The 21,606-nt window shown below is 52.8% G+C and overlaps 2 protein-coding genes across 4 annotated transcripts in view; both read left to right on the plus strand.

Moving 5' to 3' along the window:
- The first annotated feature begins 7,904 nt into the window (after positions 1-7,904).
- Positions 7,905-21,606, plus strand: part of LOC101953695 (zinc finger and SCAN domain-containing protein 2-like) — a 222,750-nt gene continuing 209,048 nt past the window's right edge. For all 3 annotated transcript variants that reach the window (XM_065564835.1, XM_065564839.1, XM_065564842.1), the window contains exon 1: positions 7,905-8,097. The gene's annotated coding sequence lies outside the window, so the exon portion shown is untranslated. The remainder of the gene's footprint in view (positions 8,098-21,606) is intronic.
- The window catches only part of LOC135975010 (zinc finger protein RFP-like), a 30,822-nt gene continuing 28,062 nt past the window's right edge, over positions 18,847-21,606 (plus strand). The window contains exons 1-2 of the mRNA XM_065565024.1: positions 18,847-19,331; positions 21,472-21,567. Of these exons, the coding sequence (XP_065421096.1) occupies positions 18,915-19,331; positions 21,472-21,567 (513 nt within the window). The 5' untranslated portion in view covers positions 18,847-18,914. The remainder of the gene's footprint in view (positions 19,332-21,471; positions 21,568-21,606) is intronic.

Consider the following 21,606-nt stretch of genomic DNA (forward strand, 5'->3'; position numbering starts at 1 on the left):
TTTGACTTGCGTGGAGGTCAAGAAATAAGTTTGTCTTGTGCTTATTTCTTGTCCAGCGGGGGTTCCACATTCACAATCGCCCCCTGTTGGGAAGTGAGGGGAGGGCGCTGTGGGGTACATCAGAAAGGAGGACACTGCAGGGTTGTGCTTGGCAAGACGAATTTTGGATGATCTTGATGTGGCCTTGATTCAGAGGAGCGAGGAAGGGAAATTACATCATGTTGCAACATTGTATCCCACCATCCAGAGTCATCCTTATAACCAGCCGCATCCCCAGCGGAGATCCAGTCACTGCTCTTTTCCCACCATGGTTACATTTCCTGTTCTGGGCCCAGGTGGCTGCTTGTCCCAGGCCCCCTCAGTCTGTCCCAAGATGCCCCCTCCTGCAGCTGGGATAAACAAGGGGGCTGGGAGACTCTCTGTAGCCCCTTACCCTGTACAATGCAGGGGTCCCAGTACCAGATCTCCTCACACACACTGTCCTGGGCCATTGGTCCTCTGCCCTGACCTGGGATGAATCTCTCTCTAAAGGGGAGAGAGGAGCTCTGTCTGCATGATCCATTGAGTCCATGGCCTTTCTGCTGAGCCTCACACAGAGGGGTGTGATCAGTGGAGACTTTGCTGGTTACTTTGGTGTGTAATGGAGTCACCTACACCCCAGGAACCAGGCTGAACCCTGGTCTACACTACGGGGTTAGGTTGAATTTAGCCACGTTAGGTCAATTTAAAAATGACTGTATCCACACAACCAACCCCATTCCGTCGACCTAAAGGGCTCTTAAAATCTACTTCTGTACTCCTCCCAACGAGGGGAGTAGCGCTAAATTTGACCTTGCTGGGTCAAATTTGGGGTAGTGTGGACGCAAATCGATGGAATTTGCCTCTGGGAGCTATCCCAAAGTGCTCCATTGTGACCACTCTGGACAGCACTTTGAACTCCGATGCACTAGCCAGGTACACAGGAAAAGCCCCGGGAACTTTTGAATTTCATTTCCTGTTTGATCAGCATGGCAACCTCAGCAGCACAGGTGACCATGCAGTCCCCCCAGAATCGTAGAGCTCCCCCTATCATCACCATCCCTGAGGTTATCGCAGATTAGAAGGCGAAAAAAATGCACTCGCGATGACATGTTTTCCAAGCTCATGCAGTCCTCCTGCACTGATAGGGCACAGCTTAATGCAGGGGGTTATTTTCTGTGGCCCGTGAGCTCCTCGCGGCCCCCCCACTCTTCCCTGCCTGCCTGCCCTGCCCCTGCGCCAGGAAGCAGCTGGAACATGGGGAAGGGGGGGCACATTGGTGTGTGTGTTGATGTTGCTTCAGGCACCGCCTCCAGCAGCTCCCATTGGCCGCAGTTCCCCATTCCTGACCAATGGGAGATGCTGGGGGCGGTGCCTGAAGCAACAGCAATACACACATCCTGGAGCGGCGTGGGGGTGGGGCAGGGCAGGGCAGACAGGCAGGCAGGGAGCCTGCCCTGCCCCGGTGCGCGCCGGGCCAGAGCCTGTCCCCGAACCCCTGCCCTGAGCCCCCTGCTGCACCCCATACCCCTCCTGAACCCCAACCCTCTGCCCTGAGCAGCCTGCCGCACCTCACACCCCTCCTGCACCCCAACCCCCTTCCCTGAGCTGCCTGTCGCACCCTGCACCCCAACTCCCTGCCCTGAATCCCCTGCCGCACCCTCCTGCACCCCAACCCATGGCCCTGAGCCCCCTGCCGCACCCCTCACCCCTCCTGCACCCCACACCCCAACTCCCTGCCCTGAGCCCCTGCCACACCCCACACCCATCCTGCACCCCCTGGGGGCAGGGAGGGGGCAGAGTTGGGGTGGGGATTTCAGGGAGGGGGTTGGAATGGGGGCAGGGAAGGGGTGGGAAAAGGCAGGGCAGGGGTGGGGCCTCATGGAAGGGGTGAAGTGGGGGCGGGGCCGAGGGCGGCAGGGGGAGGCATCAGTAATGCGGCCCTCGGGCCAATGTACTGGTCCTCATGTGGTAATTTGAGTTTGAGACTCCTGGCTTAATGCATGGAGGCATTCAGGGCGATTTTATAGAAGTCGATTTTTAGAAACTGATTTTATACAGTCGATTGCGTATGTCCACACTAAGCGCATTAAGTCGGTGGAGTGTTGTTAGGGTATAAATATTCGGGCCTGTCTGTAAAGGCCTATACTTTAAGAATTTACGTGTATTCTTATCACTTAGCTAGTTATAGAGGTATAAAAGAGAGAATCAAAATCACTTTCTCCCAGTGTAAGGGCCTTCTCTTACCGTGACAGTCTGAGGCCCTGTTCTTAGGCTAAGGCCTTCGGCTAAGTAGCAGAGGCCAGCCATAAACTGGGAAGCGAAGGGTCACATCCTTACATTCCAAAACAGTCACATTGAAATAAGGTGCTATTGGGCTGTTAGGAATACAATCCTGTCCTGATATTCCTATCACCTCCAGAGAAAGGGAAGAGCCTAGAAGATGTAAAAGGAAACTTAGTTGGATAGCATCCTGTCTGGCAAGAACTTACTTATCAATAGCTGGGATGTAAAATCCTTGTTTCTGTGTTGTTTTATATGTTTATTTGCATGGTCTCTGTCTGGTTCTGTGATTGTTTCTGTCTGCTGTATAATTAATTTTGTTGGGTGTAAACCAATTAAGGTGGTGGGATATAATTGGTTAAATAACCATGCTACAATATGTTAGGATTGGTTAGTTAAATTTCAGTAAAATGATTGGTTAAGGTATAGCTAAGCAGAACTCAAGTTTTACTATATAGTCTGCAGCAGGGTAGTCAAAGCCAGGAGAATAAAATATTTGAATTTATTTTTGGGTAACAAAAGAGCAGATAAAAGATCTGGTAAAGAGAGAGAAGGACAGTGCCCCTGGCTCTGTGTGGTCGAGCTGTCACTTTACTGTGGGTGCATGGAGATTTTGTAAGCACAAAAGAAACAATTACACCTTGTGTAGAAATTGAATTGTGGAGAGGATGTGCATTTTCCCCAGAACATGTTCAGTGTATATTGTAGCAGAGGTGAAAGAAATGCAAACCTACCAATATAGGTTGTGTTGTCTTTTTCAGATCACTGTGTGTTTGAAAGCAGGAGTTAGAAGTAAAAGGCAATCAAGAGTCTGGGAAAGTTAATTGTGACCCTTTTTATGTAAGAATCTTTAAGCTTTGGATAGCTTTGGATCCAGAGGGGAGCGTAGAAATATCCTATACTCTACGATTCTGGGGGGACTGCATGGTCACCTGTGCTGCTGAGTTCACCACGCTGACCAAATAGGAAATGAAATTCAAAATTTCCCGGGGCTTTTCCTGTGTACCTGGCTAGTGCATCAGAGTTCAAAGTGCTGTCCAGAGCGGTCACAATGGAGCACAATGGAGCACTCTGGGGTAGCTCCCAGAGGCCAGTACCTTCGATTTGCGTCTGCACTACCCCAAATTCGACCCAGCAAGGTCGATTATAGCACTACTCCCCTCGTCAGGGAGGAGTACAGAAGTTGATTTTAAGAGCCCTTTAGGTTGATGGAATGGGGTTGGTTGTGTGGACACAATCATGCATGGCACACAGCAGCTGGGCCTTACACTTGTAGTATCATCAGCCTGTGGAACTCACTGTCACTGGATGCCACCATGGCCAGAAAATCAGATTCTCTGCGGGATCGGCCATTTCTGTGGATCACACAAATACCCTGACTAGAAAAGTTCACGCTGATGCTGGGCAGGGATATTGACCCTTCTGCTACAGGGCCTCACCCCATCTCTGAAATTCCGAGAGGGCTCTGCCTTCCCCCTCCCCTCACACCCCCCATTCACCCCTCCCTTACCCCAGACGAGCGCAGGCTCTGACAGGCTGCTGTCCTCTACCCGGCAGGCAGGGCTGGCTTTAGGCCGATTTGCCCGATTCCCCAGAATCAGGCCCCGCACATTCACCCCAGCGGCTGTCGTCTTCGGGGGGCCCGCTCCCCTGGCCAGAGCGCCGGCCGGAGCGCGGTAAGCCCCGCGGCCCCACTCTCCCGGCTGGAGCTCCAGCCGGAGTGTGGCAAGCTCTGCAGCCACACTCTGCGGCCCCCCCACCCCCAGCCGGTGATCCGAAGTGCCGCCCCAAGAATCGGGTCCCGCACTTGCTAAAGCTGGCCCTGCTGGCAGGCACAGCAGAGAGATCTCAAGGGACGACTGCGTATGGTAGGTGCCGTCAGCGTTGGGCAGGATCCCGCTGGAATCTTTCTCCGCCAGGATGTCTTTTCCATCCCACATCCAGGAGATGTGGATGGGACATGGGTAAGAACCCCTGGCGTGGCAGGAGAGGTTGATGGAGCCGTCGGGGATGTCTCTTCAGGAAACAAAGACCTTGGGGGGCACTGGGAGGAGACACAGGGCATTAGCCACATGCCAGGGGCTGGGACCATGTAACAGAACAGGTAAAGGCCCCGCAGTGTGTCTGATAGACTTTAAGGTCAGAAGAGACCATTGTGGTCATCTAGTCTGACCTCCTGCACATCCCAGGCCACAGAACCTCCCCCACCCGCTCCTGCAACAGACCCCAACCTCTGGCTGAGCTATTGGAGTCCTCAAATCATGAGTTAAAGATTTCAAGTAACAGAGAATTCACCATTGACACTAGCTTAAACCAGCAGTGACTCGTGCCCCATACTGCAGAGGAAAGCGAAACCCCCCCAGGGTCTCTGCCGGTCTGACCTGGTGGGGAATTCCTTCCTGACCCCAAATCTGGTGATCAATTAGACCTTGAGCATGTGGGCGAGACCCACCAGCCAGACACCTAGGAAAGAATTCTCTGTAGTAACTCAGGGCACCCAGCCAGCCAGTTAGCTATAAAGTCCCTCTTGGTGGCTGCTTGCTTTTCCTGTAAAGGGTTAAAAAGTCCCCCAGGTAAACACCTGACCAAAAGAGCCAATGGGAAGGCTAAAACTTTTTAAAATGGGAAAAAAGCTTTCCCTTTGTCTCTTTGTTGTTCTCTGGGCTGAAGGGACAGGGGTAGCTGGAATGCTGTGTAAATTTTGAACCAGGTATGAAAATTTATCTTCCACACCTAGAAGAATTCACTGGGACAGGGAATGTTTAGATAGATGTGATTAGGGTTATTTCTTTTATTTTCTGTAAGGCTTGTGGACTCCTCTGTGCAGACCCTAATGCTTTTGTTTGCTTGTAACCTTTAAGCTGAACCCCCCTCCCAAGAAAGCTATTTGGGGTGCTTAATTTTTGGAATTGCTTTTTTAAAATCTAGCAAAAGCCTAAGTTTCAGATGTATTTTCTTTGTTTTTGTTTTAAATAAATGTTATCTTTTTTAAGAACCTGATTGGTTTTGTGTCTTAAAAGGTCTGTGCATCTGCCTTTCAATTAGCTGGTGGCAACAGCTGGGTTTCCCTTTTGGTTTTTTTTTTTTTCTTGGCTTCCCTGAGGAAGGAGTGGAAAAGCCGACAGGGCCTGAGGGAAAACTTTCCAATTGAGTTTTTCCAGGATTTGCAAGAGGCAGTTTTTTACTTGGGTGGTGGCAGTGTTTACCAAGCCACGGTCAGAGAGAAGCTGTAACCTTGGGAGTTTAATACAAGCCTGGAGTGCTAAGTATTAATTTTTAAAATCCTGGTGGGCCCCCACCTTCTGCACTCGAAGTGCCAGAGTGAGGAAGCAGCCTTGACACTAGCTCTCAAGTCTTTTAAAAATAATGCAACCAAAAAAGCAAAACAAACAATTAAAAAAGACAAGAACATGCAAGCACCTAATTTATGTTTCTATTCTGTATAGGTCCAGTAAATAATAGAGACAACTGTACATTATTTTTATTATTGAGTCTTCAAAAAAAAAAAAAAAAGGTAAATAAATTACCAGGATATGGGCACGGATATGTGCATATGTAATTGTTTTTCCTAAAGTTAATTAAGTATTTTAGGGAAAATTCTCAGAGTGGCCACCAGCAAGAGTTGGTGGCCGTGCTCTGAGAGAACTGCACTAGAGAGAACCACTGCACTTAGGGTGACCAGACAGCAAGTGTGAAAAATCAGGAAGGGGGGTGAGGGGTAATAGGGTAATAAGAAAAAAACCCAAATATCAGAACTATCTCTATAAAATCGGGACATTTGGTCACCCTACCTGCCCTAGAGAGCTTACAGTGGCGCGGCTGCATCAGTAACCATAACCTAAGAGTTCTATCTAATATCTTGATCTGTTTCTGGCCTAGTAAAATGAGGCCCTGCGCTTAACTCTGTGGCACTAGTCTGTTTTTGATGGCTGCATCTGATCAATTCCAACATTTCAGGGAATTTTCTAGGTGGCCATCAGGAGAAGGTGGATGATTTTGGTGACAATTGGAAAATGATGAGGGGGAAATAGAGGACAATCCTGAGTGGGCAGAGCACCGGTCCCTGACCCAGAGCAACAGGAGCTTTGCTGCCGACATCCAGGTGCCCGACGGGGAGCTGCAGTCAGTGCCCACATGGGGGAGCCAGCCGGGAGAGGGGATCCCTGGGAGGGGGGCAGACATGAAGGGGTTTAAATTAGGGTTACCATTCGTCCGGATTTACCCGGACATGTCCTCCTTTTGTGTGCTAAAAATAGCGTCCGGGGGGGAATTTGTGAAGCACTCACAATGTCCGGGATTTCCCCCTCCCCCGGCTGGGAGGGCTGCAGGAAAGTCCCGGGCTGGACTCCAGAGCAGCTTCCTCCTCCCGCCCCCCCCTCCCTGCATTCTGAGCCGGCCGGCAGCTCCTCCTCCTGCAGCCCGCTCCGGCAACCCTGTGCAGGGCCAGGGACCGGGTTTTGTGTTTTGCAGGGGAGCTCAGCCATGTGTCCGGCTGGCACAGAGCCCAACACCCTGTTCTGAGCAGCAGGGTAAGGGGGGGCAGGAGAAGGGACAGGGAGGTTCTGGGGGGGCTTTTGGAGGGGAGTGGAGAAAGTTTTGGGCAGTCAGGGTACAGGTAGGGGGTAGGGTCCTGGGGGGCAGTTGGGGGGGGGGGTCTTAGGAAGGGGCAGTTAGGGGACAAGGAACAGGGAGTCTTAGGTAGGGGGTGGGGTTCTGGAGGGCAGTTAGGAGCAGGGGTCCCAGGAGGGGGCAGTCAGGGGACAAGGAACGGGGGGAGGGTTGGGGGTTCTGGGGGGGCGGGAAGTGGGAGGGGCTAGGGCGGGGCTCCTCCCGTCCTCTTTTTTGCTTGCTGAAATATGGTAACCCTAGTTTAAATAGAAGCCAGGGACAGGTTCATCTGGACCTACAAGTAACTGGAAGAGCCCAGTGGCCAGGGCTGGCTCCAGGCACTGGCGTAGCAAGCAGGTGCCTGAGGAGGCCAATGAAGAGGGAGGCGGCACATCCGGCCATTTGGGGGTGGGGCCATCACTCCCTCTTGGAGCGAAGGACCTGCTACTGAATTGCCGCCATAGAATGAAGCGGCGGTAGAGCTGCCACCGATCTCGGCTTTTTTTTTCTGCTTGGGGTGGCAAAAATGCTAGAGCCGGCCCTGCCAGTGACACAACTCTGACAGCTCCATGACCCGAGCGAGGGGAGCAGAGCTGGTAGCTCCGGCCCAGGGCTGGTAGCCAGTGAGTGTGGTGTGGAGACAAGACACCACCTCTGCCCAACTGCTCCCTGTGCCAATCTGTCACCAGAGCATCCCTGACTCCCCATCACCCCTGGATTCTCTGGAACAACCCGAGTCTCCCTAGAAACCTCCCTTCTCCCCCCTCCCCGGGATCTGCACGTCTCCTTTCTGTCCCCATTGATCCTGTGGTTTCTATGTAGGATGCCTACATAACGCTGGGAGAAGCTGCCTGTGCCCAGGGGAGGTGGGGCCCCCAGGAGGCAGGGTCTGGGGCAGGGGGCTGCAGAGCGATGGGATGCGGCTCTGGGAGCATCACTGGGGTCAGTCCCGGCAGCAGGAAGTGACTTGCAGCTGCTGCAGTGACTCTGGGACCCAGGCTCCTGGCAAGATCCCCGAGCCCCGGCGGCTGGTGCTGGGAGCCCGGAGCCCTGGCTGCAGCCAGGAGAGGGGAATCTCCAGTAGGGCCCTTCCCGCTGCTCCCCAGGAGCCTCTCCCAGGGCAGAGCCCCCAGCCTGGCCAGGGCCCTTCCCGGCCCCTGCCCCAGGGGGGCCCCGCTCGGAGGGAAGGTAAGAGAGACCCCCCCCCCCCGTCACGCCCGGGCTGCGGTGGGAGGTTTGGCCCCAGGCTGCTCCCAGCGGAGCTGGCTGAGATTCCCTGCCCTGGGCCCGGCCAGCTCCCGGTGTGTGCGGGGCGGGGGGAGCCAGTCCGGGCTGGGCTGGGGGCTGGGACAGTGACATGGGGCTGAGAGGGTGGGAGCTGGTTTAGTGCGAGAAATTGTGACCTGTAGGAATTTGCCACCTGTAGCAGTCATTCATATGTAAGGGATTGTAAAAAAACCCAAAACCTATTGTAACAAACTGCTCTCTGATGTAATTTGCTACCAGTAGCAGCGAATTGATGCCAGTAGCAGTTACTGACACCTATGAATGTTTTTATTTGCTGTAGGACAAGTCAGCATTGCTACACTGATACTTCTGTCCAAGGGTCCTGTGGGTTGGATTCATTGTAGTGGGAAGCGGGACACGTGGAGGATAATTTAAACTCTTAATTTCCTTAGGGTTCACCTTCAATAGACTTCTATGCTGGTGCAATCTCTGACCATTACAGTTCATCAGCTCAGCAGGCCGGCACAGGCAGCAATGCACTTGTCCTATTGACTTGACTGAGAAAGGTTCTGATCAAAGGGAGCGTAGATTCCAGACAGCTCCTGGGGTAATATCTCATTGGAGATGAAAGGTCTTGTTCAGAAAGAGATTTTGAAGTATGTAGGGTAAGGATGAGCCAGATGGGTTTGTCTCCATGCAGGTATATTTGAGTCTCTGGGGGCTGGGTAGAAAGGAGAGAGAAGTATTTGGATTTCCTATTTCCCTTACTGAGGAGGACCATCTATGCTTCCCTGTAATTTCTCCTGGCAGAAGCAGTTCCTATCTATTTATTACGGGGTCAAAATATGGCTGCCATCACACAGAGGCATTGGTGGTGGTGGAGGTGAGAAGAGGGCCAAAAAGTCCTTTCCCTCCCCCAAACGCTCCCATTCATGTGGAAGCCATGAACTCCCCAGAGGAGCTGTGTATGCTGTTACACCTATTCTGTACTGGTGAGGACAAACTTCACTCCCCAGTGCACCTGGTGGAGAGGATCAGTTTCTCAGGCCTGGTCTACATTATGAGTTTAATTCGAATTTAGCAGCGTTAAACCGAATTAACCCTGCATCCGTCCACACAACAAAGCCATTTATTTCGAAATAAAGGGCTCTTAAAATCAATTTCTGTACTCCTCCCCGACATTTCGAATTAGGTTAGTGTGGCCGCAATTCGATGGTATTGACCTCTGGGAGCTATCCCACAGTGCACCATTGTGACCGCTGTGGACAGCAATCTGAACTCGTATGCACTGGCCAGGTAGACAGGAAAAGCCCCGTGAACTTTTGAATTTTATTTCCTGTTTGCCCAGCGTGGAGAGCACAGGTGACCATGCAGGCCGATAATTGAAAAAGAGCACGAGCATGGACCGTACGGGAGGTACTGGATCTGATCGCGATATGGGGAGAGGATTCAGTGCTAGCAGAACTAAGTTCAAAAAGAAGAAATGCAAAAACTTTTGAAAAATTCTCCAAGGGCATGATGGAGAGAGGCCAGAATAGGGACTCAGATCAGTGCCGCGTGAAAGTCAAGGAGCTCAGACAAGCCTATCAGAAAACAAAAGAGGCAAACGGTCGCTCCGGGTCAGAGCCGCAGACATGCCGCTTCTACGCTGAGCAGCATGCAATTCTAGGGGGGGCTGCCACCACTACCCCACCTCTGACCGTGGATTCCGAGGCAGGGGTAATCTCAGCCACACCTGAGGATTCTGCGGACGGGGAAGAGGAGGAGGAAGAGGAGGAGGACGAGCTTGCAGAGAGCACACAGCACTCCGTTCTTCCCAACAGCCAGGATCTTTTTCTCAGCCTGACTGAAGTACCCCCCCCAAGGCAGTATCCAAGACCATGTCCCCATGGAAGGGACCTCGGGTAAGTTTACCTTTTGAAATATAAAACATGGTTTAAAAGCAAGCGTTTTTTAATGATTACTTTGCCTGGAGGACTTGGGATGCATTCACGGCGAGTACAGCTACTGGAAAAGTCTGTTAACGTGTCTGGGGATGGAGCAGAAATCCTCCAGGGACATCTCCATGAAGCTCTCCTGGAGTTACTCCAAAAGCCTTTCCACAAGGTTTCTGGGCAGTGCATCCTTATTCTGTCCTCCATGGTAGGTAGGGTGACCAGATTAGCAGTATAAAATATCGGGACAGGGGCGGAGCAAAAAAAAAAAAGGGGGGGGGCGGAGCAAAAAAAAAAAGAGTTTTAAAGAGGCCTGGGGCATTAGCAGGCCCCGGCCCTGCGCGCTGCCCTCCACGCAGAGCCTCCCGCCCCCCAGCCCGCCACGGGCATATGCGGGGCGCGGTGGGTCCGGGCGGGGGCAGCGCAGAGCGGGCAGGAGCCGGGTGGGCAGCAGGGGCCAGATCCCCGCTGCTGCCAGGGAGCCATGCGCCTCTCCCGCCCGCTCGCGGCTGTGGCTTCTTCCCAGCGGGACGTGCCTCCCGCCGCCCCGGCCACATGCGGCGCGCGTCCCCCGCGCCTAGTCTCCCTCCCGCCGGGAAGCAGCAGCTGGACGCGCGCCGCATGTGCGTGGGGCAGGCCGGGGCGTGCGTCCCGCCGGGAAGGAGCCGTAGCCGCGAGCGGGAGGGAGAGGCGCGGGGCTCCCCGGCAGCAGCAGGGATTCAGCCCACGCCCCCGCGCCGCCCACCTGGCCCCTGCCCGCTCCGTGCTGCCCCTGACCGGACCCACCGCTCTACCCCTGGAGAGCAAACGCCCATGGGAACGGGACAGTCACCAGATGTCCATGCAGCTGAAGAAGTGGGTTTTTTACCCACGAAAGCTTATGCCCAAATAAATCTGTTAGTCTTTAAGGTGCCACCAGACTCCTTGTTGTTTTTGTGGATACAGACTAACATGGCTACCCCCTGATACTTTGTGTTCACACTGTCATCTGCTTGTGCAATAGCGTGTTCACACTTGCGGTACTTACATTGGCATTCAGAATGGTTCATTCCAGGCACCTATCCCACAGAACATCTCCCCCTCTTCTGCCACTAAGTGTTTGGTCCCAATCCTCCCATGATGCATTGCTTCGCATCCCAGCAATCCCTGCGCTTACATCCACATTTTGCGCCATCTTTCAACGGTTTGGGTACTGTGCGCTCTGGCTCTTCGGTTCGCAGGAATGGATCCTGCACTGTTGACCAATATACTGCTCGCTCTCACTAACACGTCACGAGTGGCAGTGGAGTTATTCCTTAAACTACAAAGGCAAGAGGAGTGCGACATTGATCTTGCCATGCACACTAGCTATGACATGAGATTGCTTGTAGCATTCATGGTGGTGCGGACCACTGTGGAATACCACTTTTGGGCTCGGAAAACAAGCACTGAGTGGTGGGATCACATCATCACCTCTGGGATGACGAGTGGTGGCTGCAGAACTTTCAGATGAGGAAAGCTACATTCATGGGACTGGATGGTGAGCTCGCCCCAGCCCTGCGGTGCAAGGACATGACAATGAGAGCTGCCTTGCCATTGGAGAAGTGCGTGGCGATTGCACTGTGGAAGCTGGCTGCTCAAGACTGCTACCGATTGGTTGCTAACCAGTTTGGAGTGGGAAAGTCGACCGTTGGACTCGTGTTGATGGAAGTGTGCAGGGTCATTAATCACATCCTGCTGTGAAGGACCATGACTCTGGGCAACGTGCCTGAGATTGTGGATGACTTTGCACAAATGGGCTTCCCTAACTGCGGAGGGGTGATAGATGTCACGCATATTCCAATTCTGGCACCAGACCACCTAGCCATTGAGTACATTAATCGGAAGGGATATTTCTCCATGGTCCTCCAGACGCTTGTGGATCACAGTGGTCATTTCATGGACATTAACACAGGCTAGTCCGGAAAGGTGCATGACGCATGCATCTTTCAGAACACTGGCTTGTTCCAGAAGCTGCAAGCCGGGACTTTCTTCCTGGACCAGAAGATCACTGTGGGGAAAGTCGAAATCTTCATTGTGTTCCTGGGAGACCCTGCCTACCCCTTTATGCCGTGGCATACACAGCCATACACAGGAAACCTTGACAGCAGCAAGGAGTGGTTCAACAACAGGCTGGGCAAGTGCAGAATGACTGTTGAGTGTGCTTTTGGCCGTTTAAAGACATGCTCGTGCTGCCTATATGGGAGGCTAGACCTGGCCGATGACAATATCCCTATGCTTATAGCCACGTGCTGTACGCTTCATAATATTTGTGAAGGGAAGGGTGAAAGCTGTACTCAGGGATGGACCGTTGAGACTCAGTGCCTGGCAGCTGAATTTGAACATCCAGACACCAGGGCTATTAGAGGGGCACAGCGTGGGGTCCTAAGGATCAGGGATGACTTGAGGCAGCAATTTGAAGCTGAAAGCTATGCTCAGGAGTTCAATGCTTGTAATGCTAGTAGGTGATTTGGATTGGTGCGGACGATGCACAGTGATGGTTTAATAAAATTGCCTGTTGCTTTGCAGGGCTATGTTTGCTTTCAGTTAATAGAATAAAGATTACTTTCAAACCAAAACAATTATTTTATTAAACAACAGCAACCGGAGGAGAGAGACAACCAAAAACCTCATCAACACTGTAGGGGATGGGGAAAGTGAGGGTCCCAGGAGGAGGTGGGGTCCCGGGACAGTTAAAGATTTGTGTATGTTCAGGAATCCTATGCAGCCTTGTCTGCTGGAGTGGAGTGCAGCAGGTACTGTACTTCGGCAGAGCTAAACTGCAGAGGACCGGGTGTTGAGTGCAGTGGGTACTGGGTGTCCTCAGCGTGGACTGTGACGGGGCAGGTACAGAATGCATGGGTAGTGACTGGAGCCAGGATATTGATATGAGTGTGGTGGTGGTGTCGGGGGGGGGACAGGACTCGCTGTCCCTCCACTCCTTCAATTCTTGTTTTTTGGCCGTGGAGTGCTGCATAACTTCATGAAGAAAGTCCTCTCTAGTTTTTTGTGGCGGCTTTCTAATCCTGCGCAGCTGTTCAGCCAGCGATCACAAAGAGGGAGTCTGGGCTCCCAAGGTCAGATCTGTGAAGTCAAAATGCACCATTTTACAAAAGCACTATTGTTTGCAACACAGAGATCACTGAAACAGTGTTTTAAAACACAACCTCTATTCACATACCTGTCACTAACTGGCTGACCCCAGGCAAGTACACATGAGCCACAAGACCCCCAAAATGGTGAGTAACTGCAGGGGAATCCAATGTTCCAGGACACTAATGTGCACTGGGCACGTGGCTCTTGGGGAGAGCCAGCACTGTAGGGCGGGCGGTATCACAATCATTACTGTCCCCACATTTTCCACAGCCTGTGTTCATTATGGAAGATATCGCTGCTGAGGGTGAGCAGGGAATCAAAGGAGGGTCTTCTCCTACACTGTGGCATCTGCCCTGGCCCTTATGCGGCTTGCCTATGTGCAGCAATGGTCCCCACCCCGGGACGGCACAGTGGCGTGGGAAAGTTACCCTTAATGGGGCAAGAAACAAAGCGGCTCTGCCAAAGAACCTGCGGCAGCGAATTGCCCACTATCTCCATGAGAGTTTCGTGGAGATCTCTGAGGCAGATTCCCGTGAAGTGAGGGAGTCCATCAACACCCTGTTCCGCCGCTCTGCCTAGGCATGTGGTGGTACGCACATCGCACAGACGCAAGGCAGCTTTCTGCAAATCCCTCCCTCAAGCTCAGCACACAGAAACAAGCCAGCCTTCTCCAGCCCTCTTTCACGCAACAGCTCGCTTCAGCGATTCCCAAAATCAAAGCCACTTACCAGGGGCCTCATCTCCTGTTTCCACTTCGCCGAACTCTGACTGCTGTGACTGGCTGTCCACCTCCAGGGTGGAGAATAGCTCCTGGCTGCATCCATCTGTGAACACTGAATTGTCCTCTGCCTCTGGGTCCCCCTCCACATCCCCGTCCATGATTTCCTCCTCCTGGCTTGGTCCACTCTCGACTGTGGCCTGAGCTGCCAAAGTGTCCATGGTGGTCTCTGCAGTGGAGGTGGGGTCACCACCGAGTATCACGTCCAGCTCTTTGTAGAACCAGCAGCTCATGGGCAGTGGCGTAGCCAGGTTCTAACATCAGGGGGAGCAAACACATAAAAAAAGGCGCCACCCAACATATCAAATTACTAATTACATACTTTTAAATTCATTATACATATTTATTTTGTACTTAAAATAAAAACACGAGAATGATATTGTTTTACAAGTACGTGAGCCCACTTAACAAGTTTTATTGTTCTTGGGTCTGGCTTCCATCCCCTCTCCAACTGTTCAGCTGTCTGGAGGTGCCTGCCTTCCACACCTTCCTCATTCACACCTCATTCATTCAACAGGGCAATGGATTAAGGGGTGAGGGGAAATCTTAGTCTATTCTTAGCAAAGAAACATTTTTCTTCTATCTTATTCTATCCTTAAGGGCTGTAACATTATACCAAGGGCAATGCAAAGTTTCTAAATGAGGCTTTGCAGTTTTCATATACCAAGGCTCATCAGTACAAGGTTTCTACACATACAAAGTTTCATGGAAAACAGAGGTCACACGTGGGTAGACCCACTACAAGGTTATATGAAGAGGCACAATGTAAAGTCATATGAAAATGATCAGAGATTTATCTACAGAAGCCCATCATTGGGGAATCATGGGGGGGCTGGCTGGCTCTGCTGGTCTCCTGTTCTACAGGAACAAAGGTGACTCTAGGTACCAGAGCTGTCAATCCATAACCTCTCTCCAGTGCGCCATTCAGTCCAAATAAATTAATAATAAAAAACTTTTAAAAAAACCTCCCAAGTTCCATTTACTGCAGCAAAATGTCTTCAAAGGATCAGACAAAGGTATTGCCAGTGACATGCACAGAATATCACCTACAAACCCATTCGGGAAGGCAGTGAGCAATTCCAAGTGGCTGAAGGCTTAGTGCAGAGAGGCGCCTATGGGCTCAAATTAGGTGTCTGGGTTTTATTGCTGGAGCCTACATTGTGCATAAAAGTACCTGTGGCGAAGGGTGCTGGGGAGCACCCCGCCAACCCAGATATGCAGGGAGACTGCATGATATGTGAGAGGGATTCAGTGGGGACCAGGCCATCTTGTGCGCCGGCGTGGGGGAGGAGGCTGATCCTGGATGTATTTTTAGTGAAGGGGGGGGGAATCAGATTCATTCATCTTTGGGTGTAACCATTAGGTAGGCCGTGGGAGTGTGGTGCTCCCTAGTGGCTGGTTCCACTTACTCACAGCCAATGAGGTAGTTCCCTTGGCTCAAGAGGGTTGGTACTTGTGGGGCTACAGGTCCAGGGTACAATTTCTGGGGCGGGGGGTATTGTAAATATAGCATTTAAAGCAGCCAATCCTGCTGCTGCTAGAGAAAACTCAGCCGCCTTCTTAGAAAGCGTGGGGTGCAGACATGAGCTCTGGAGCATTTCCCATTCTTTAGGGAGCATCTGCAGCTTAGGGGATGGGCTTCTAGATAAGGCAACAGACTGGGTCTTGGGAGATGTAGGTTCAGTTCCTGCCTCTGCCACAGACTCCCTGGGGGGACCTTGGATGAGTCACTTAATCTCACTGGGCCTCAGTTCCCCGTCTGTAAAATGGGGATAATACTCCATCCTCTGTCTGTTTGGAGTGAGGGGACTGTCTCTTACTAGCACAATGGGCCCTCATCTAACTGGAGCCTCCAGGAGCTACCTTCCTAATACCAGAAGGGTTTTTTCAGACCGTATAGGCCCCCTTCCATAAAGGTGACCTGACTGAGTGGAACAAGAAGGGATCAAACCCAATACATATGTGGGAGGTGGCATGAGTCTAGTGGATGGGGCACTGGACTTGGGAATCAGGAGAACTGGGCCCTGATCTGAGCTCTGCCACTGACCCATTAAGTGGCCTTGGGCAAGTCACTTCCCCTCTCTGTGCCTCTGTTTCCCCTCCCAACCTGAGCCTGTCTTGCCCACGTAGGTTGCAGGCTCAGTCTCTTTCCACGTGACTATACTGGGGGTCCAGATCTTTGTTACGGTCTATGACTGCTCCTATAACACACATCCTGCAATGGCAGAACGCTTCTGAAGTGTTCTAGTCCAGACCCAAGACAGCAGCATCTCCCCTCACCTGGGCCAAAGAGGGCCATGTTTCCGGAGGACCTAGTGCGCTGTGTCAGCAGGGGCTCAGGAATGCAAGCGGGGGCCAGGCTCCTCACACAAACTCTGCAGCTTCAGCGTGCCCAATAAAGATCTCTCTCCTACAACTCTGCCTGCCCCCCCCCACACCCATTAGTGTTGCTGAAACAAACCCAAGGGGTCATCGTTCCCCCTCTTTCAGCCCCCACTCCAAATGCCACGGAAAACTTGACACTCAAGTGCATGGAGGGGGTGTCAGAAGCTTGTCCAGAAGAAAATGACACCGCTCAAAAATTATTTGGCGGCACCTGTATTCAGTGGTGAGCTGGAGCCAGTTTCCGTGAACCGGTTGTTAAATTTAGAAGCTGGTTTAGAACTGGTTTTTAAAGGGGTGGGCAATTGGGAGAGGGAGGTTTTTCTGTCGTTACACCGGCCCGCAGGCCACATCCGGCCTGCCTGAGCTCCCGGCGGGGGAGGCTCCCCCGACTTCCCCCCTCTCGCAGAGCCTCAGCGTGCCCCGGCACCGGTGCCAGCGCTCTGGACTGCTCTTGGGCAGCTCTGCAGCTCCTACCACTTTGAGCGGCATGGTAAGGGGGTGGGGCTGTGAGCTCCAGTGGGCCGTGCGGCATCCATACACGCTGCCCTGAGCAGCATGGTAAGGGGGCCGGGCCGGGGCTGGGAGGAGGGGTTGGATAATGGACAGGGAGCAGTTGGAGGGGGCGGAGGTTCTAGGGGGGGCGGTCAGGGGATGGGGAACAGGGGGTTGGGAAGAGGGTGCGGTCCTGGGGGGGTCTCGGGAAGGGGTGGTCAGGGGACAAGGAGCAGGGGGGGTTGATGGGTTTGCGGGTTCTGAGGGGGGACAGGGGGCTTGTACTCACCGGGCGGTTCCCTACCAGGTCTTTGGTGGCGGGTCCTTCACTCGCTCCGGGTCTTCAGCGGCTCTTCAGGGCCTGCCACCGACATGCCGCCGAAGACCTGGAGCAAGTCAAGGACCCGCCACCGAAAAACAACCCTGCCCTGCCCCGACTCCGCCCCCTCCATGCCCCTATTGGACCCCTTCCCAAATCCCTGCCCCCTGCCCCGCCCCAACTCTGCCCCCTCCCTGACCCTATTGGACCCCTTCCCAAATCCCTGCCCCCTGCCCCGCCCCAACTCTGCCCCCTCCCTGACCCTATTGGACCCCTTCCCAAATCCCTGCCCCCTGCCTCGCCCCAACTCCACCCCCTCCCTGCCCCATTGGACCCCTTCCCAAATCCCTGCTCTGCCCTGACTCCGCCCCCTCCCTGTCCCTATTGGACCCCTCCCCAAGTCCCTGCCCTGGCCCCGCCTCTTCCCCAGCACGCCATGTTCCCCCTCCTCCCAGGCTTGCCGTGAATCAGTTTCACAGGGCAAGCACTGGGAGCCAGGGCAGGGGAGAAGCAGAACGCAGCTCTCAGGGGAGGAGGAGGAGTCGGAACAGAGGCAGATTGGAAGTGAGCTGGGCGGGGGCTCGGGGCGGGGAGCTGGGCTTTCCCCATGGGCGCTCCCTGCAGCACCGGGGCACTCAGAGTCATCGGTGGCAAGGCGCCACCTTTGGTGAATATGCTCAGTGGGAGAGCGGCCGCTCCCCCTGCTCCCCCCCAGCTATGTTCTTGCTCGTGGGTGCAGCACCGGAGTGGCAGTTTGCCTCCCGCACATTGTGGTAGGTGTTCCACAGCTCCTTCACTTTGACCCTGCACTGCAGTGTGTCCCGGTCATGGCCCCTTTCTGTCATGCACCGTGAAATCTGTCCGTAGGTATCATAATTCCTATGGCTGGAGCGCAGCTGGGACTGGACAGTCTCCTTTCCCCAAATGCTGATGAGGTCCAGCAGCTCAGCATTGCTCCAAGCAGGGGAGTGCCTGGTGCATGGAGTAGCCATGGTCACCTGGAAAGAGGCGCTGAGACCATTCCATGCATCGCCGTGCAAACAGGAAGAGGACTTTCAAAATTCCCAAGGAATTTGAAGTGGGGGGGCTGACGGTTGGTCACCTGAGGGCAGAGCAGTAGTGTTCAAACTGATGACCAGAGAGGCAAGAACAGGCATTGTGGGACACCTCCTGGAGGCCAATTGCAGCACTGTAATCGACCAGGGTGTCTACACTGGCACCGCAGTGCTGTAGCCCCGGTGCAGAAAGCTGTACGCCTCTCGTTGGGGTGGTTTTTATACAGCGCTACAACTGCGCAGTTTCCACGCACAAAGCGGCTTGGCAGTGTGTACAACTCAGGAGTTTCACCGCAGAAAGCTGCTTTACTGTGCAGAAACTTGCCAGTGTAGACAGAGCCTCAGTGCTCACTTTAACAAAGGTCAGTTTCTTGCTCTAATGGCTCTCACGCCTAAACATCACTCCTTAGACACACAGTTCTGCAAGCTCATCAGGACAGGGGGATGGATGCTGATGTCCATCTGAAGCCCCAGTGACCCTCCCCACCAGCACAGGGGGCTGATTGCAGGACTGGAGCCCTAGTGGGGTACATTTTTCATGAAAGCCTCCAGGGCAGTAATGTTGGAAGTTGGCTCTTTCCAATTCAGCAAACAGAGTGAGTCAGTTCCAGGAAGGGAAACACCCCCTTGCTGCTGCAGGCGGGACATAGTGTGAACTCAGGAAATCGAAATTTACCCTGTTACTCTGCCCAGAGAGAGCCATGGCTGCAGAGAACCCTGTGGAAAGTCTCCAGGAGGAAGCTACGTGTCCCGTCTGTCTGGAGTATTTCACAGAACCTGTCACTCTGGAGTGTGGGCACAATTTCTGCAGAGCCTGCATCTCCCAGTGCTGGGAAGGATCTGATACGGCCATCTCCTGCCCTCAGTGCAGAGAAACTGTGCAACAGAGAAACCTCAGGCCGAACAGGCAGCTGGCAAATGTCCTAGAAATTGCCAAGCGGCTGAGTTTACAGGCAGCAAAAGGAGCAGGAGGGGACGGGGTGTGTGAGAGACACCAGGAGGCTCTGAAACTGTTCTGTGAAGATGATCAAACTCCCATCTGTGTGATCTGCAGAGAGTCCCAGGCTCACAGAGCTCACACGGTGGTTCCCATAGAGGAAGCTGCCCAGAAGTACAAGGTAGGGAATTGCTGTCAAGTTTAACGGGTAATAACTTTGGATTTTAATTACAGGCTGATTTCACTGAAAGTTGCCTGTCACAGGTGTAATGCATCATTCAGCTCTGTAAAGCCTTCATTGTAGGGGTGATGTTATAAGAAGTAAACGATCAGCTAGCGTGGCAAGAAAGGCAAAAAATGAAGTCTTTAAAATATCTGATGTGGGAAGCTTTTCTCTAAGATTCTCAATCCTTTTCAAAACTACTTTCCACTGTTAATTGAAGCTGTTAATTGATCAGTAAGGTTTAAATCTTAAGAACTGCAGGCCAGTCTATGTGGGTGTGTTACCTTCAGCGTGGAAAAGGGAAGGTACAAGCTGTTGTTACAGATTTGTTTAATAGAAATTATTATTATCTTTATTTGCATCCCAGTAGCCCTAATAGACCACAAATGAGATCTGCGCCCTGCACAAAACACAGTGAGGGACAATCCCTGCCCTGAGCAGTTTACAGTCTAAATAAGCAAGACAAACAAAGGGTGGTGAGGGAAACTGAGGCACGAGGAGGGGCAGTGAGTTGCCCAGGGTCACCCAGCATGTCAGTGACTCAGCTTGACATAGAACCCAGCTCTTTGCTGTCCCAGTCCAGGGCCCAAACCACTAGGCCATGCTGCCACCTTAGTATCAGCCCCTGTGAAGAAGTTTGTCCTTTAGGAGGGAAAGATTCCTTGATAAAGGTCCCAGGCCCAGCAGGGAGATGAGGTTTCTCACTGGGATGCTGAATTCCTGTGTTGCTCCATCAGGGGTTAAAATCCGATGCCAGCCTGCACTAGAGGAGATCACTGAGCGGACACCAAACATCTTGAGTCCACCCACAAAAGGTCTCCAGACAGGGCAGGGCTGGGCCAAATACCAGGGGGATTAGCCTGGATTGTAGCAGCAAATAACTTCTTGGCAGTGCTGACCTGTGTCAATCTGAACTTCACTAGTGTGTACGTGGGCAAGGACCAGCCAAAGTGGTTCCATTAGCCCCACCTGCAGCCTTTGGAAATCTCCCAGAATCCACTGCTTCTGGGATCTTTACCAGGGAATGGGACAGGGAGGTACCTACCCAGAGGGCATTGCCACTGAAAAGGTTTAGGACAGCACTAGGGCAATCCCCAAATGTTCTTTATACAAATCTGCATTTCTAATAGGGTGGCCACAGATACATCCCCAGAATATGGGACATCCCCACACCTGCCTGCATGGGCCCACCCCACCTTTGTCATTCTGCATGGAGGTATCCCCCCCCACGTCCTGCTGGGCACTGGGAAGTTGTGGGGGGGGGGAGGCTGTGCAGGGGGCACTGGGGTGCCTAAATGTTAAAAGTGGTGGTACCCCTACTTCCCACAGGGGTTAGGAGCTCCGAGCCACTGCAGGCAGGGTACTCAGCAGCTTCCAGACACCACAGACAGCAGGGGACCCTGGAGCTCCAAGTCCCTGCAGGCAGGGGAAAGGGAGCTCGGACCTGAGACCCCTGCAACTTCTGCTCAGCCACTGGGGGCAATGTGGGGACCAGGCCGGGGGAATGCACATGTAAATCCAGCTCTCTTGTTTTCACCGGACAAAGCCATGTCCAGTGCTGAGTCCCTACCAGACAGGGATAGTGTGCCACAAAACTGGGACTGCACAGCTTCAAACCAGACGAATGGCCTCCCGACGTCTCATGGGGTTTGACCTGGTGCTTAGACCAGCTCTGTCCAACCAGTACGGTCCCCAGGGCTTCAGGGCCGAAATCCCAGCCAATATTTAAACCCTGATGGCATCTGGGATTTGTATCACTTTGATTCATTAAGACTTCTTGAACATAGGTTTATTGATTCATCCCCAAGTGACTCCAGAGTCCTGTTATGCGCTACACTAAATACCAAAAAGCTTGGTTACAAATGAGATCTCTCCCTAATTACCAAAAAAAAAAAAAAAAGTTGAACCTGAATTGCTAACAAGTCTGAATATGACACACTCCCAGGCTCCATTAATAAGGTTTCATCTCCTTGGTGGTCCTGATGTCACAAAGTGATTAGAACCAACCAATCTGGGGGTTTGGATGGAAAAAACACCCAGCTCCACACCCTTCTCAACCCTCCAAGTAAAACCTCCCAAATCATTTCTGTTTCTTCAGGAAAAAATCCAGGCCCATTTGAAGGCTCTGCGGGAAGAGAGAGAAAAGCTGCTGGGATTTAAAGTGACTGGAGAGGGGAAAAGCCAGGAGTATCTGGTAGGTGTTGTAGGAGCAACAGTGATCTGTATGCTCTGT

Source organism: Chrysemys picta, chromosome 12 (assembly GCF_011386835.1).
Source record: "Chrysemys picta bellii isolate R12L10 chromosome 12, ASM1138683v2, whole genome shotgun sequence".
NCBI classification, from domain to species: Eukaryota; Metazoa; Chordata; order Testudines; family Emydidae; genus Chrysemys; species Chrysemys picta.